Genomic DNA, 13275 nt, shown 5'->3' on the forward strand with positions numbered 1-13275 from the left:
GAAAAAACAAATAGCACAAAAAGGAGGAGAGGAGGTCAAAAGGGGGTTGTCCAGGTTTGGCAGAAAGTGTTCAGTCACTATGTGCCTGCAGATTTGTGAATCCTGACAATGTGCATAGTGCACACTGTCAGGATTTTCTGGTGCCAGAGAATGATACGCATACTCCTGACCACATTCTGACTAGATGTGTGGCCTGGCTCAATACAAGTGATTTGATAGAGCTCACACACGTATGGCTAGTTGGAACGTGGTGGGAAGTATGCATATCACATATTTGCTGTTACACGACTGCCTGGTCTTGTCAACAGCAGCGGAAAGTTTGACTGTGCGCTCTGTAAGGATTCACAAGTCTGCAGTCACAAAGAGTGCCAAACCTGGACAACCCCTTTAATGCTTTAGTCATTTGAACAGTAGTATTATATGCTTTGTATAATCACCTAGTTAATGCAACCCAAATGGTAAGTGGCTCCATACCAGGAACTGAAGATTCAAAGAAACGTACATTTTTTTTAGGAAACCCAAATGATCAATTTCTAAAGCATGGAGCAATGGAAGATGTAGGAAACAGATACAAAAATGATATAAAAGTTTATTTCAAGTTTTTCCAATTAACACAATCATCTTGAATTCTCATTTTTCATTCCAGTTTAAATTTTGAACAAGTAGAACTTTTCTATACCAGTTTCTGTGGTAATCAAAGTTGTCAACCACCAGAAAAATCATATACAGTTCATAAAGATACAAGACTTTATTCCAAGGTCCATATTGGGGGAAAAAGAAAAAAAAAGAAAAAAAATTTGAAGCTGAAGGAGCATACTATTGTGAATGTAATTATTTTACAATTCACTGAAATTGCTGATAATATTTTCATATTCATCTAGAGGGGTTATCCAGTAAGAAGAAGTCTGCAATTACTCAATATGACTGCCGAATCGTGACTGTGCAATGGGTCACTGTCACAATTTTGGGGGATACAAGGTACGGCATCATTCAGACAGCCATGTTGCACCCATTTTGCTCTTCACATGTCCATGTTTTTCACGGACCACTTGTCTGTGCAGACATGTCTTTTTTTCCGGCAGCATAGATAAGGGCTGATACAAGCCTATGTGTCAGTGAAGAACAAGTACAGCACATGGATGGTATCGGTGTGCTGTCCGTATTGAACATTGCAAAGTATAGGAGAAACTCACTGCACCCTGTCACGATTCAGCAGTTAGGCTTCTTTCACACTAGCGTCGGAATCTCCCCGTCGCAATGCGTCGGGGAGAGATTCCGACGCTAGAGTTTGCTGCATTGCACAATGGGTGCAGCGGATGCATTTTTCCGGCGCATCCGCTGCCCCATTGTAAGGTGCGGGGAGGTGGGGGCGGAGTTCCGGCCGCGCATGCGCGGTCGGAAAAAGCGGTCCGTCGGGAGAAAAAAACGTTACATGTAGGGTTTTTTTCTCCCGACGGTCCGCCAAAGCACGACGCATCCGTCGCAAGACGGATGCGAAGTGTGCCAATCCGTCACAAATGCGTCGTCAATAGAAGTCTATGGGGAAAAAATGCATCCTGCAAGCACTTTTGCAGGATGCATTTTTTCTGCAAAACGACGCATTGTGACGGATTTAAAAAAACGCTAGTGTGAAAGTACCCTTAGAGGAAAAGTCTGCACTCTGACTTCAAACACTGGACCACGACACTGGACCACCCCTTTAACGCTACAGTAGCTTATGGGGAAAAAAAAAACAAAGAAAGTGAGGTTGGTAGCCAGAAAAATGCAGAATAAAATTCATGTATAAAATTTCAGTAAACTTTAATAAAAGGTATATACGGTAACTAAAAAAAAAATAAAAAATTGTGTTCTTGTATTTACATGGCAATCTCATCTTCTGCAAACATGGGGAGAAAGTGTCGGATTTCTCCGATTGCATCACAGTTCTGCATGAGGTGACCTAGCCATGATGGTTAGCTTAGAAAGAGACGACAAGAAGGAACCAGGAACATCTGAAACTGAGAAGAAACCACAATGAGCTACAAGTTCTTTATACCTGTGCAATATGGCAGGTGTATGCTAGCGTGGATTTTGGGGTAGGCACAGGTATAGTGCATAAACACTAGGTAGCCATGCCATTTTACTACAAATATTTTTTCGTTCATGTTTCTAAAAGGGGTTGTCCGGTCTAAATCGATAAGTCTGCAGTCAGTCACTCTTCGTGCACGGCGGAGATTCGGGACTGGAGGGCATGTATACGTTATACATACTCCTGGCCAGAGCCCGTCTACTGGGTGTGGCCTCGCTCCATACACTTGTATGGAGCGAGGCCATGCCCTCTTGTTGGCCACACCCACTGCACGGTCGTAAGTATATAGCGCGAGGCTGCACCCACTGGACGGGCTCTGGCCAGGAGTATGTATAACTCATTCATATCCTCTGGTCCCGGCTCAGAAACCAGCCAATCCCCGCAGCGCATAGCGTCAGTCACACACAGTCACTGACCGCACGCTTTTCGATTTGGACCAGACAACCCCTTTAAAAATGCAATGTGCCATCCGAAAAGGACCTATTGTTTAAATCAATTTTAATGATCACCGATAATATGTTTCAGTTTTCCATACCACACGATGGTTTGCAAGGTGAAAAGTAGTTTTATTTTTCAAAACCATAGACCTGAACAAGCATTCAAAAACCAATGCTCCAATTTGTGGAGAAGTACATGTGTGTAGTTCCTGCCTGCATCCCCGCCAAGCCCGTACCTCTATAATGCCATGTTCATACGCAGCGCGTTTTCTGCAACCAAAACCTGCTCTCTTATCAGTAAATACAAAACAAGGGTTGTTTTACGTTTTTGAGGTTTCTTTTTAGGGTGCAGATTACTTATTGTCAGGCTTACATGTTTAATAAAGTTAGTTTTATTCACCAAAAGCACTGCAAAAATCCAGCAAAACTTATCTGCGCTTTCCATCGGTGAAGAAACGCTAAAATAATTGACATACTGAAGATTTATGCTGCAGTGCTCAAATTCAGCAAGAAACAAAGAAAAGCGTGTGCATGAGATTTCTGGAGGTGGAAAACGCAGGTTTTCTGCAGATAAAAATAGACTGCAAAAATGTTGCATGTGAACACAGCCTAAAAATTACCTCTCTGTCTTATGACTGCTGCAGTCTCCCTGAACTTCTCTACATCATATACTGAAAGTTACACAGGTTTCCACTAGTGTATCATTCACCCATCGATTTCACCTGTTAAATACGGATTTCTGTAAATATGGCTCAATCCCCATCATGTGACCCTGGCTGCAGCCGCCACCGTCATGTCAACTTCCGGACTTCCTGGATTCACCCAGGGGTGACCCAGTCTCACGCACCCCTGATTGATGGGGTTGTGGGCAGCGCTTCACTGCATGTCACAGCCCAGTATCCAGCGGGAGATTTTCCTCTCTCCTCTGCTTTCATTGGCCGCAAGTGCGCTGGATACTGGGCTGTGAAACATAGCCCACAGCACAGTCAGTCAGTGGCGGCGATAGCGCCACTCACAGGCACATTTGGCAGCATAAGGGATTTACAGAAATACTTATTTAAAAGGTTTAAAACCGATGGGCAAATTGTACACTGTAGTGGACCACCTCCTTAATGTCCTCGGTTTAAGGAACATCTTTAGCATACTAATTCCATACATCTCAGACCTGAGGAGGGTGATGTCCATCCACTGACTATACAACCATTCTGATTTGGATTATCATATTAAAATTAGCATTTTTTTTAGTTCAGTTCTGACAGAAGTTATAGTAACATAGTTATTAAGGTTGAAGGAAGACTACAAGTCCATCTAGTTCAACCCATAGCCTAACCTAACATGCCCTAACATGTTGATCCAGAGGAAGGCAAAAAAACCCATGTGGCAAAGAGTAAGCTCCACATTGGGGAAAAAAATTCCTTCCCGACTCCACATACGGCAATCAGACTAGTTCCCTGGATCAACGCCCTATCAAGGAATCTAGTGTATATACCCTGTAACATTATACTTTTCAAGAAAGGTATCCAGTCCCCTCTTAAATTTAAGTAATGAATAATAAGACGATCATTATTATCAAGGGGGGGGGGGAGAGGGGAGAAGAGGGGGACATCCAATTCAGAAAGCTGTATTGCCCTTTCTTAAAGGGAACCTGACAGCTGATGCATGTTGCCTGATCCTTGGGCATCGGCACTGGCTGTAAAAAGGGAGATATGAAATGTAGGACTGAAGAAAACTCAAAGAAAACATCCTAGTCTCCCGGGCAGCTTAGTTCCTGGTGGCTTCTCCCTGCCAGCTCTGCTTGAGTGACAGGTCTCTCCCTGTGTGTGTGTATGGGAAGAGACCTGTGAGCCACTGGCAGCAGGGAGGGAGAAGGAACTGGGAACCTGCCGGTCCGACTTGTCTATTAAACTAGGTTTTCTCTGAAACGCTGCATTATTTCAGAGTCAAACATGTATGGCTGAAATCATACAGCCAGCGTCTGATACATGCATCAGCTGTCAGGTTCCCTGTAAAGTAATTACACCAACCTCATCAGGTCTAAGATGGATTTGTTAGTATATATACTACTGTAAATAATGACAGATTTGCTTTAATTTCAATATAGCAATAGTAGTGGAGATATGAAGAAACCTGAACTGCCTCCATTCTGATCATCTCCTACTGGATCGATTAGTAAATGGAGGACAAGGACTAAGCGGAAATTCCAGCCGTCCCATACATAAATATGATCTGAAAATTCTAATTACATGACTGTGCCTGAATACACTTATACAAAGGTATATATCTGGGGGATGAAACACGGGGTCCAGTGATCTTCCTCAGAAACAATGTGCCATACACCCCGAGGTAAATTCCCCAGGAAAATGGAAAGAAGCTTTTGAAGTGCTGTCATATTGCCTAGCCAAGTGGTCAGAGAGGACTATCTAGACATACATCCATGCATTTTATCTTGCTCCCTCTAGTACAGCTTACCATCACTACGGTTTATATCATATTTTACACTCTTTGCTTGTCACTATGTAATAAAATGTCATGTAACAATCATCTCTGACTTACCAGTTGTGTCCTTTATTGTATATTCTGACTTTTTCAGCGGTTTGTCTGCCTGAGACTGAGAAATAAGATACAGTAAAGGTAAGAAAAGCTATGAAAGCTAGGATGTACAGCTGAAACACTGAAATGAGACGTTGTGTTGAGTGGACTTCCACCTGAAGAAGCCTCCAGCTATCATACTCTTTTCTGAAGGGGTCATATTGTACAGGAGGGAGCCATTGTAACAAACGTCTAATTACTGGCAGAAATGACCCCTCAGTAATTAATTCACCAACATTTCTTGCTCCCTTGGGTAAACCCTTCAAACTGAGTGGGATGGGAACAACGGTAGTCTCAGAATAATAGGCATGTTATCACCAAAAGTGGTTGACTACCCCAAACTAAGTGACTGTCCCATAATTGTTCATGTGAACATACCAAATACTTTAGGAGTTTAAATAAGCGCTAGAGCTTAGATATTGTCGAAACCCCAGACTCTTACCATACAAAATCAATAGCTGTAAGATTTAGGAGGCACTCTTTAAAAGCTTAGAAATAAACTTAAAAGAAATCTGTTACGTCGGCTAACTGGAAGATATAAGGTTAACAGCATTAGGAAGGAATCTGTACGGCCCCCCGAGAGAAAATTAACATTATTCCTCCCGGGAGCCGGCAGCTTTAAGTCATACAAGTGTGCCGCAGCTTTAAGTCATACAAGTGTGCCGCAGCTTTAAGCCATACAAGTGTGCCGCAGCTTTAAGCCATACAAGTGTGCCCGGAGCGGTTACAGTCACTGCTCGAAGAATTGTGAGCGGCAGCTGTAAGCATGCGCCATGGATTAACAACCTGCTCGGCTGTACATCAGTGATGCACCTTTAATATGGCGGCCAGACCTCTTTCTAATGCAATTAACTAGTTAAAGGCATTATACAAGGTGATAGGTTCCCTTTAACCTTTTCATCTTAATCACAAAAGGTCCTCATACATACATTAGATAAAAGTCAGCAGAATCCACCATTTTCAGAGATTGACCGACCATCTACTGGTTCCTTTTACTTCTTCCCCTGTAGAGCCTCCATTGAGCACAAAATAGGGATTTTTGTGTGTACTCACCGTAAAATCCTTTTCTCCGAGCCACTCATTGGGGGACACAGGACCATGGGTTATGCTGCTGTCACTAGGAGGCTGACACTAAGCTGAGACAAAAAAAGGTTAGCTCCTCCCCTGCAGTATACACCCTCATGCTGGCTTCCAAAGACCCAGTTCAGTGCAAAAGCAATAGGATAATAACAACAATATAACAAGTAACTTTAGAATATAACATGTCAAACCAACAGTCAAAGACCAAAAAAGGCAACGAGCCGTAAGGCTATCAGGGTGGGTGCTGTGTTCCCCAATGAGTGGCTCGGAGAAAAGGATTTTACGGTGAGTACACACAAAAATCCCTATTTCTCCTTCGCCTCATTGGGGGACACAGGACCATGGGACGTCCCAAAGCAGTCCCTGGGAGGGAAACAATACAACCAAATTACTCCGTGTACCATCTGACTACAAATGCGCAACGGCCGCTTGCAGGATACGCCTGCCAAGGGCCGCGTCCGCAGAGGAGTGGATGTTGACATTGTAGTGCTTTGAGAAAGTATGCAGGCTGGACCACGTTGCGGCCTTGCAAACCTGCTCCGCTGTTGCCTGGTGCCGGATGGCCCAGGAAGCACCCATCGACCGAGTGGAGTGAGCTCTAATCCCCGCCGGGATAGGACTGCCCCTGACCCGATAGGATTCCTGGATAGCGGATCGGATCCATCTGGCAATCGTGGATTTAGACGCAGCCAAACCCTTTCTGTGACCCTCCAGGAGCACGAAAAGGGCGTCCGATTTACTGAAATGCGCCGTTCTGGAAATGTACCTCCTGAGGGCCCGTACCACGTCCAGAGTATGGAGAGCCTTCCCGACCCTATGTTTGGGCTGCGGGCAAAAGGAGGGAAGAATGATGTCCTCGTTAAGGTGGAAAGATGAGACTACCTTCGGAAGAAACGCCGGGGAAGGGCGTAGGACTACCTTGTCCTGATGAAAAGCAAGGAAAGGAGCCTGGCAGGATAAAGCGGCGAGCTCTGAAACCCTTCTGATGGACGTCACCGCTACCAGGAAGGCAACCTTCCAAGAGAGGACAGAGAGCGGAACGTCTTGAAGGGGTTCGAACGGAGGTTCCTGAAGAGCCCCCAGGACCAAGTTGAGATCCCAGGTCTCTAACGGCATCCTGTAGGGGGGAACCACATGGGAGACTCCCTGAATGAAGGTCCTGACCTGAAGGTTGTTGGCGATCTTACGCTGGAACAGCACGGATAACGCTGAGATCTGACCTTTAAGGGAACTCAGGGCCAAGCCGGAGTCCAGACCGGACTGAAGGAAATCCAAGATGCAAGGGATAGAGAAAACGAGCGGAGGGTGACCTCGGAGCCTGCACCATGAGAAGGTTTTCCAGGCGCGGTGATAAATGGAGGCGGAAGACGCCTTACGAGCGCTTAATATGGTGGGGATGACCTGCTGAGAGAAACCGGCACGAGTTAGAATCCAGGTTTCAACAGCCACGCCGTTAAACGTAGGGCCCTTGAGCTCTGGTGGCAGATCGGACCTTGGCGAAGCAGGTCTGGGCGGTCTGGTAACCGCCAGGGAACGTCGGCCACGAGCTGAACGAGTTCCGCGTACCACGCGCGACGTGGCCAGTCTGGGGCGACCAGAATGACCGGAACTCCTTCCGTCTTGATCTTTCGGATCACCTTCGGCAGTAAGGGAAGGGGAGGGAACACGTAGGGGAGCTGAAACTGAGGCCACGGAGAAATCAGCGCGTCTACACCTATGGCCTGGGGATCCCGGGAACGTGCAATGAAGTTGTGAACCTTGGTGTTCAATCTGGACGCCATCAGATCCACGTCCGGGGTCCCCCAGCGAAGACAGATCTGGTGAAATACCTCTGGGTGGAGTTCCCACTCCCCCGAGGCAAGGCCCTGGCGGCTCAGGAAGTCCGCCGCCCAGTTCTCGACTCCCGGAATGTGCACCGCAGAGATGATGGAATGGTTGGTTTCGGCCCAACGAAGGATGAGGGAGACTTCCTGCATCGCCGCCTTGCTGCGGGTACCCCCCTGGTGGTTGATGTAAGCCACCGCCGTGACGTTGTCCGATTGGACTCGTATTGGGTGGCCCGCGAGCAGGGCGTGAAAGCGACTCAGTGCAAGTCTGATAGCGCGAATCTCCAGGATGTTGATGGGGAGTCTGGATTCCCGAACTGTCCAACGGCCCTGGGCAGAGTGGTGAAGAAACACCGCCCCCCAGCCGAGAAGGCTGGCGTCGGTGGTTACCACTAACCAGCAGATCGGGAGGAAGGACTTCCCCTGGAGAAGAGACGAGCCCAGGGTCCACCATACGAGAGATTGTCTGACCCGCGGGGACAGGGGGCAAGGACGGTCGAGAGATGAGAGACTCCTGTCCCAGTTGTCCAGCAGAGCCTGTTGCAGGGGGCGGAGGTGGAGTTGAGCGAAGGGAACCGCTTCGATTGCTGCAACCATCTTTCCCAGGATCTTCATGGCGAACCGAATGGTTCGCGGGCGAGGATGGCATAGCGTTCGGGCTCCCTGATGAAGCGCTTGGGCCTTGGACCGAGGAAGCAAGACCAGCCCTCTTGAAGTGTCCAGGATCATTCCCAGAAAGGAGATCCGACGGGCAGGAACGGGAGAGGACTTGTCCAAGTTGATCAGCCAGCTCAGGCGCGAAAGAAAATCCAGGGTAATGTGGACGCTTGACTCGCAGGCTTGGAAAGACAAGCCCTTTATGAGGAGATCGTCTAAGTAAGGTAACACGACGACTCCTCGCGAATGAAGGATGGCCATGACAGCCGCCATGACCTTGGTGAATACCCTGGGCGCCGTGGCAAGACCGAAGGGTAAGGCCGTGAACTGGAAGTGGTCCTCCAGAACGGCAAAGCGGAGGAACCTTTGATGAGGTGGGAAAATCGGGATGTGAAGATAGGCATCCTTGATGTCTATCGAGGCCAAGAATTCCCCTCTTTCCATCGAAGAGATGACCGATCTGAGCGATTCCATCCTGAAGTGCCGGACTCTTACGCACTTGTTCAGGAGCTTGAGATCCAAAATGGGTCGCACCTTTCCGTCCTTCTTTGGCACGACGAAGAGGTTTGAGTAGAAACCTTTGAACCTCTCGTGTTCCGGGACCGGAACAATGACCCCACTCTGGCGGAGAGCGTGAATGGTGCAAAGAAGGGCGCGAGACTGAGCTCCCGAACCGGGGAGACGAGAGGGGAAAAACCGAGTTGGAGGAGGAGAGGAGAACTCTATTTTGTAGCCAGAGGATACCAGATCCCTGACCCATTCGTCGTGAACGACGGAGAGCCAGGCCTGCTGAAAAAGGAGTAGACGGCCGCCTACTCTGGTGGTATCGACTGGCGCCGTTCCCGAGTCATTGAGACGGGAATCTGGGAGGTCTGGAACCTCGGGTTCTGGGCTGTCTAGGTTTTCCGCGCCAGGAAGGGTTCGGCCTGAAGGAGGGGCGAGAGTCTCTGTCAGTGCGAGCGGATCGGTCCGATCTGGGAAGACCGGAAGGATTGGACCAGGATGGGCTGGTACGAAAGGGCCGAAAGCGAAAGAAAGGCTGGCGCTGAAAAGCCGCCTTGGGCCTCTGTTGGGGAAGGAACTTGCTCTTTCCCCCCGTGGCGTCGGAAATAAGCTGGTCAAGCTTTTCGCCGAAAAGGCGCCCGCATTGAAAAGGGAGAGAGATCAGAGATTTCTTAGAAGAGGAGTCTGCGCGCCACTCTCTGAGCCAAAGAGCCCTTCTAATAGCGATGGCGTTAGAAGCCGCCGATGCTGCGCAATTCGCCGCGTCGAGAGACGCGTACATTACGTAATCGCTAGCCATGGCTAACTGCTTAGCCAGGTCCGCCATCTTAGACGGGAGGTCCTGTTCCTGAATGGATTTCGCTAGAGCATCCGCCCAGGAAACCATTGCCTTGGTCACCCAAGCCGCGGCGAAGGAGGGGGACAGGGAAGAGCCTGAGGCCTCGTACACTGAGCGAGCTAGAGAGTCTAGCTGGCGTTCAGTGGGACTCTTAATTGAAGCGCCGTCCGGGACTGAAAGAAGCGTTTTAGAGGCCAGGCGCGAGACCGAAGGATCTACTATAGGGGGATCCGTCCAGTCTTTCACGAGATCTGCTGAGAAGGGATACTTCGATACCAGATCCTTCTTACCCGAGAAACGCTTATCTGGACGCTCCCTGTGTCGCTTGACTATATCTAGAAAAGCTGGGTGAGAGGCAAAAGATTTGTGGGAATGCTTGGTTCTGGTAAAGGAGACCGCGTGTTCCGGAGCGGAATTAGAGTCATCATCCACCTTAAGCGTGTGATTGACTGCTACAATGAGGGAGTCAACCGTAGCTCTGAACTCCGGAGCCTCCGGGTCCAATGATACCTCGGACTCATGTTCAGAGTCGTGAACGCTGCGAGCCCCCAAAGAGGGTGAGAGATGTGGAGCTGCCAGAGTCTGAGTGGCGAGGTGAACGCTCAGGAGAGGTAGTACGGATCCGTTTTCTGGATGACCGTGTCTCTTTAAGTGGAGAGCGGCCCCTGCTGGCCGACGATTCCCCTGTTACGGAAGGATCTCTTAGGACCTGTAACGGAGTGCCCCGTTCCCCGGGAGGATTTTGAATGGATTTGATGGCGTTGGCTAAAAAAATCCACAGACTGTGAAAGTGAGGCGACCCACGGGGGGGGGGGGGACTAGGCACGCCGGAGTCTGTAGCGGTGGAGGGCTCCTGGGCACATGGAGCATCGCAGGCAGAGCAGAGGGGAGAACTTTGAGGCCTGGGAAGTGGGGCCTGGCAGGTGGTACACGCAGAAAAAAAGGTCGTATGCACCTTAGAGGATTTTTTGGACCTTGACTGGGACATGATTCTAATGCAAAAAGTTAGATCACAGGGTCTATAATAGAGGGGAAGCCGAGGGCGACGCTGCAGAGGAGAGCTGACGATGTCTCCTTACCCTGGTCCCGTGTCCCGCTCCAGATAGGGCAAACTGTGTTGCCAGAGAAGAAAAAACCGGCTGCACGTGGTTCCCCTGGGCGCTGTGACAGCTAGACGCTGCTGCAGATGCTGGGCTGTGGCGTGCAGTGAGATCAAGATGGCCGTCGAGATCAGGAGAGAGATCTCGGAGGCTGCGAGAAGCGCCAGGACCGGGGGGGCGGAGCCGCCGATGACGCGCAGCGGGGGGCGGAGCCTATCGGCAGCGTCCAGCGGCTAGGCCGAAGCCGGGGACTAAATTTGCGGCTTCGGCCCGGCGCGCGGCGCAAAAATGCCAAAAAACTGGGGGATGCTCCAGGCCACTGTGTGCGCTACCCAGGAGGAGCCCTCCGGACCGCAAGACCGGCGATCCCCCCCCCATCCCCCGCGATACACTTACCAAGAGGTGCCATGAGGAGGTGAGAGGTGCCTTAGGATGGCATGGGACGGTGCAGGGGTTGGGAAGCCTCTATCCACCAGCCCCAGACAGGGGGGTGGAGAGGAACCGTCCACCACCTGAATCACGAAGAACATTGGTGATGCAGTGTGGTCTGCACGGACGCCACAGATATAGAGCCTCTGTACAGCCGAGGGAAAACCTGGTGGACAGGGCAGATGTCCGGCAATAAAAAAGCCTGGCTGCAGAGGAGGATACTGGAGGTAAAACCCCAGTGCTCGTCTGTATCAAGTGGGGAGATCGGCGCCCTTTTAGGGAAAAGACCTTCGCCCAAAAAAAGGTCAGCTCAGGCAGTGGCTCCCTCGTCGCAGGAGAGGATACGGTGAGGTGAAACTCCCGTGCTCGCCTGTTGCTGTTTCGGGGGAGATCGGACCTTGAAAGAATCCGTCGCCCCCTTCGATAGGAAAAAAATCGTGATGAAAAAACAGTGTGCCTCCTACGGACACTAAGCTTGAACTGGGTCTCTGGAAGCCAGCATGAGGGTGTATACTACAGGGGAGGAGCTAACCTTTTTTTGTCTCAGCTTAGTGTCAGCCTCCTAGTGACAGCAGCATAACCCATGGTCCTGTGTCCCCCAATGAGGCGAAGGAGAAATAGAGGGGAACGAAATTGACTAATTGAAGTTACCACCACTCTTGCCAATCAGGTAGTAAATGTGTTCGAAACAGGAGAGGCAATCGCACACATGGCTGCCTCCAGCACCATTCGTTGACTAAAGTCAATGTTTACTGATATCTAGAACATGGAGGTTTAGTTCTGGTGTATATGTGATGACATGCACATGTAGACACAGGCTTATATAAGTGAAACGTATCAACTTTGCACTTGATCTTTTATGTTCGGGAGGTCATGTGCATTACAGGCTTTGCTTCGGTCAAGCTTTTAAATGCAAACATGAAATTAAAACACAGGCTTTTATTTTTCTCGCATAAATTCATGAGTGTCAAACTTTACAATGTGCCAGGTCTTTAAAAAAAATCTGAGCACGAGTCACCTTTAATTAGAGAATTCATGTTTCATTTGTATTTGTCAAAAGAGTGAATATTAGCATAGCTGCAAAACATTATAAGGAGTTTCCCCAAGGTGTGACTAGTCATTCAAGCAATAACATAGCTACAGGGAAGGTGGGGGGCATTGGCCCCTGTCCTGAACAGCCCACCGGGAGCTAGGCTATCCTAAACTGTATTGGCTGATACAGTTAAACTCTACACCATCTCCCTGTACTGGGACTCTCCGTTCTGTAGTAGTATCAGGCCTACAGAATGGTCATCGTCATCGTGCCGCACTCCCTGGGATCTGTCACAGTGTAGAGGGATCGTCCTTATTCTCTTTTACACAAAGGAAAGACTAGAAGTAATGGGATGAAACTGGAGAAGATACAGATTAGATATTAGAGAAAACTTTTTGACAGTGAGGGCGATTAATTAAGGTACCGTCACATTAAGCGACGCTGCTGCGATATAGACAACGATGCCGATCGCTGCAGCGTCGCTGTGTGGTCGCTGGAGAGCTGTCACGCAGCCAGCTCTCCAGTGACCAACGATGCCGAAGTCCCCTGGTAACCAGGGTAAACATCGGGTTACTAAGCGCAGGGCCGCGCTTAGTAACCCGATGTTTACCCTGGTTACCATTGTAAATGTAAAAAAACAAACAAACACTACATACTTACATTCCAGTGTCTGTCCCCTCGCCGTCAGCTTCCCTGCACTGACTGAGCGCCAGC

General features: G+C 49.1%; 1 protein-coding gene across 1 annotated transcript in view; it reads right to left on the bottom strand.

The window, feature by feature from the left end:
• Positions 1–571: 571 nt before the first annotated feature.
• Positions 572–13275, bottom strand: part of MYDGF (myeloid derived growth factor) — a 48712-nt gene continuing 36008 nt past the window's right edge. Inside the window, exons 5-6 of the mRNA XM_069741424.1 lie at positions 5059–5113; positions 572–1997 (exon numbers count right to left, since the gene is read on the bottom strand). Coding sequence (XP_069597525.1) covers positions 1918–1997; positions 5059–5113 — 135 coding nt within the window. The 3' untranslated portion in view covers positions 572–1917. The remainder of the gene's footprint in view (positions 1998–5058; positions 5114–13275) is intronic.

Source organism: Ranitomeya imitator, chromosome 1 (genome assembly GCF_032444005.1).
Source record: "Ranitomeya imitator isolate aRanImi1 chromosome 1, aRanImi1.pri, whole genome shotgun sequence".
NCBI classification, from domain to species: Eukaryota; Metazoa; Chordata; class Amphibia; order Anura; family Dendrobatidae; genus Ranitomeya; species Ranitomeya imitator.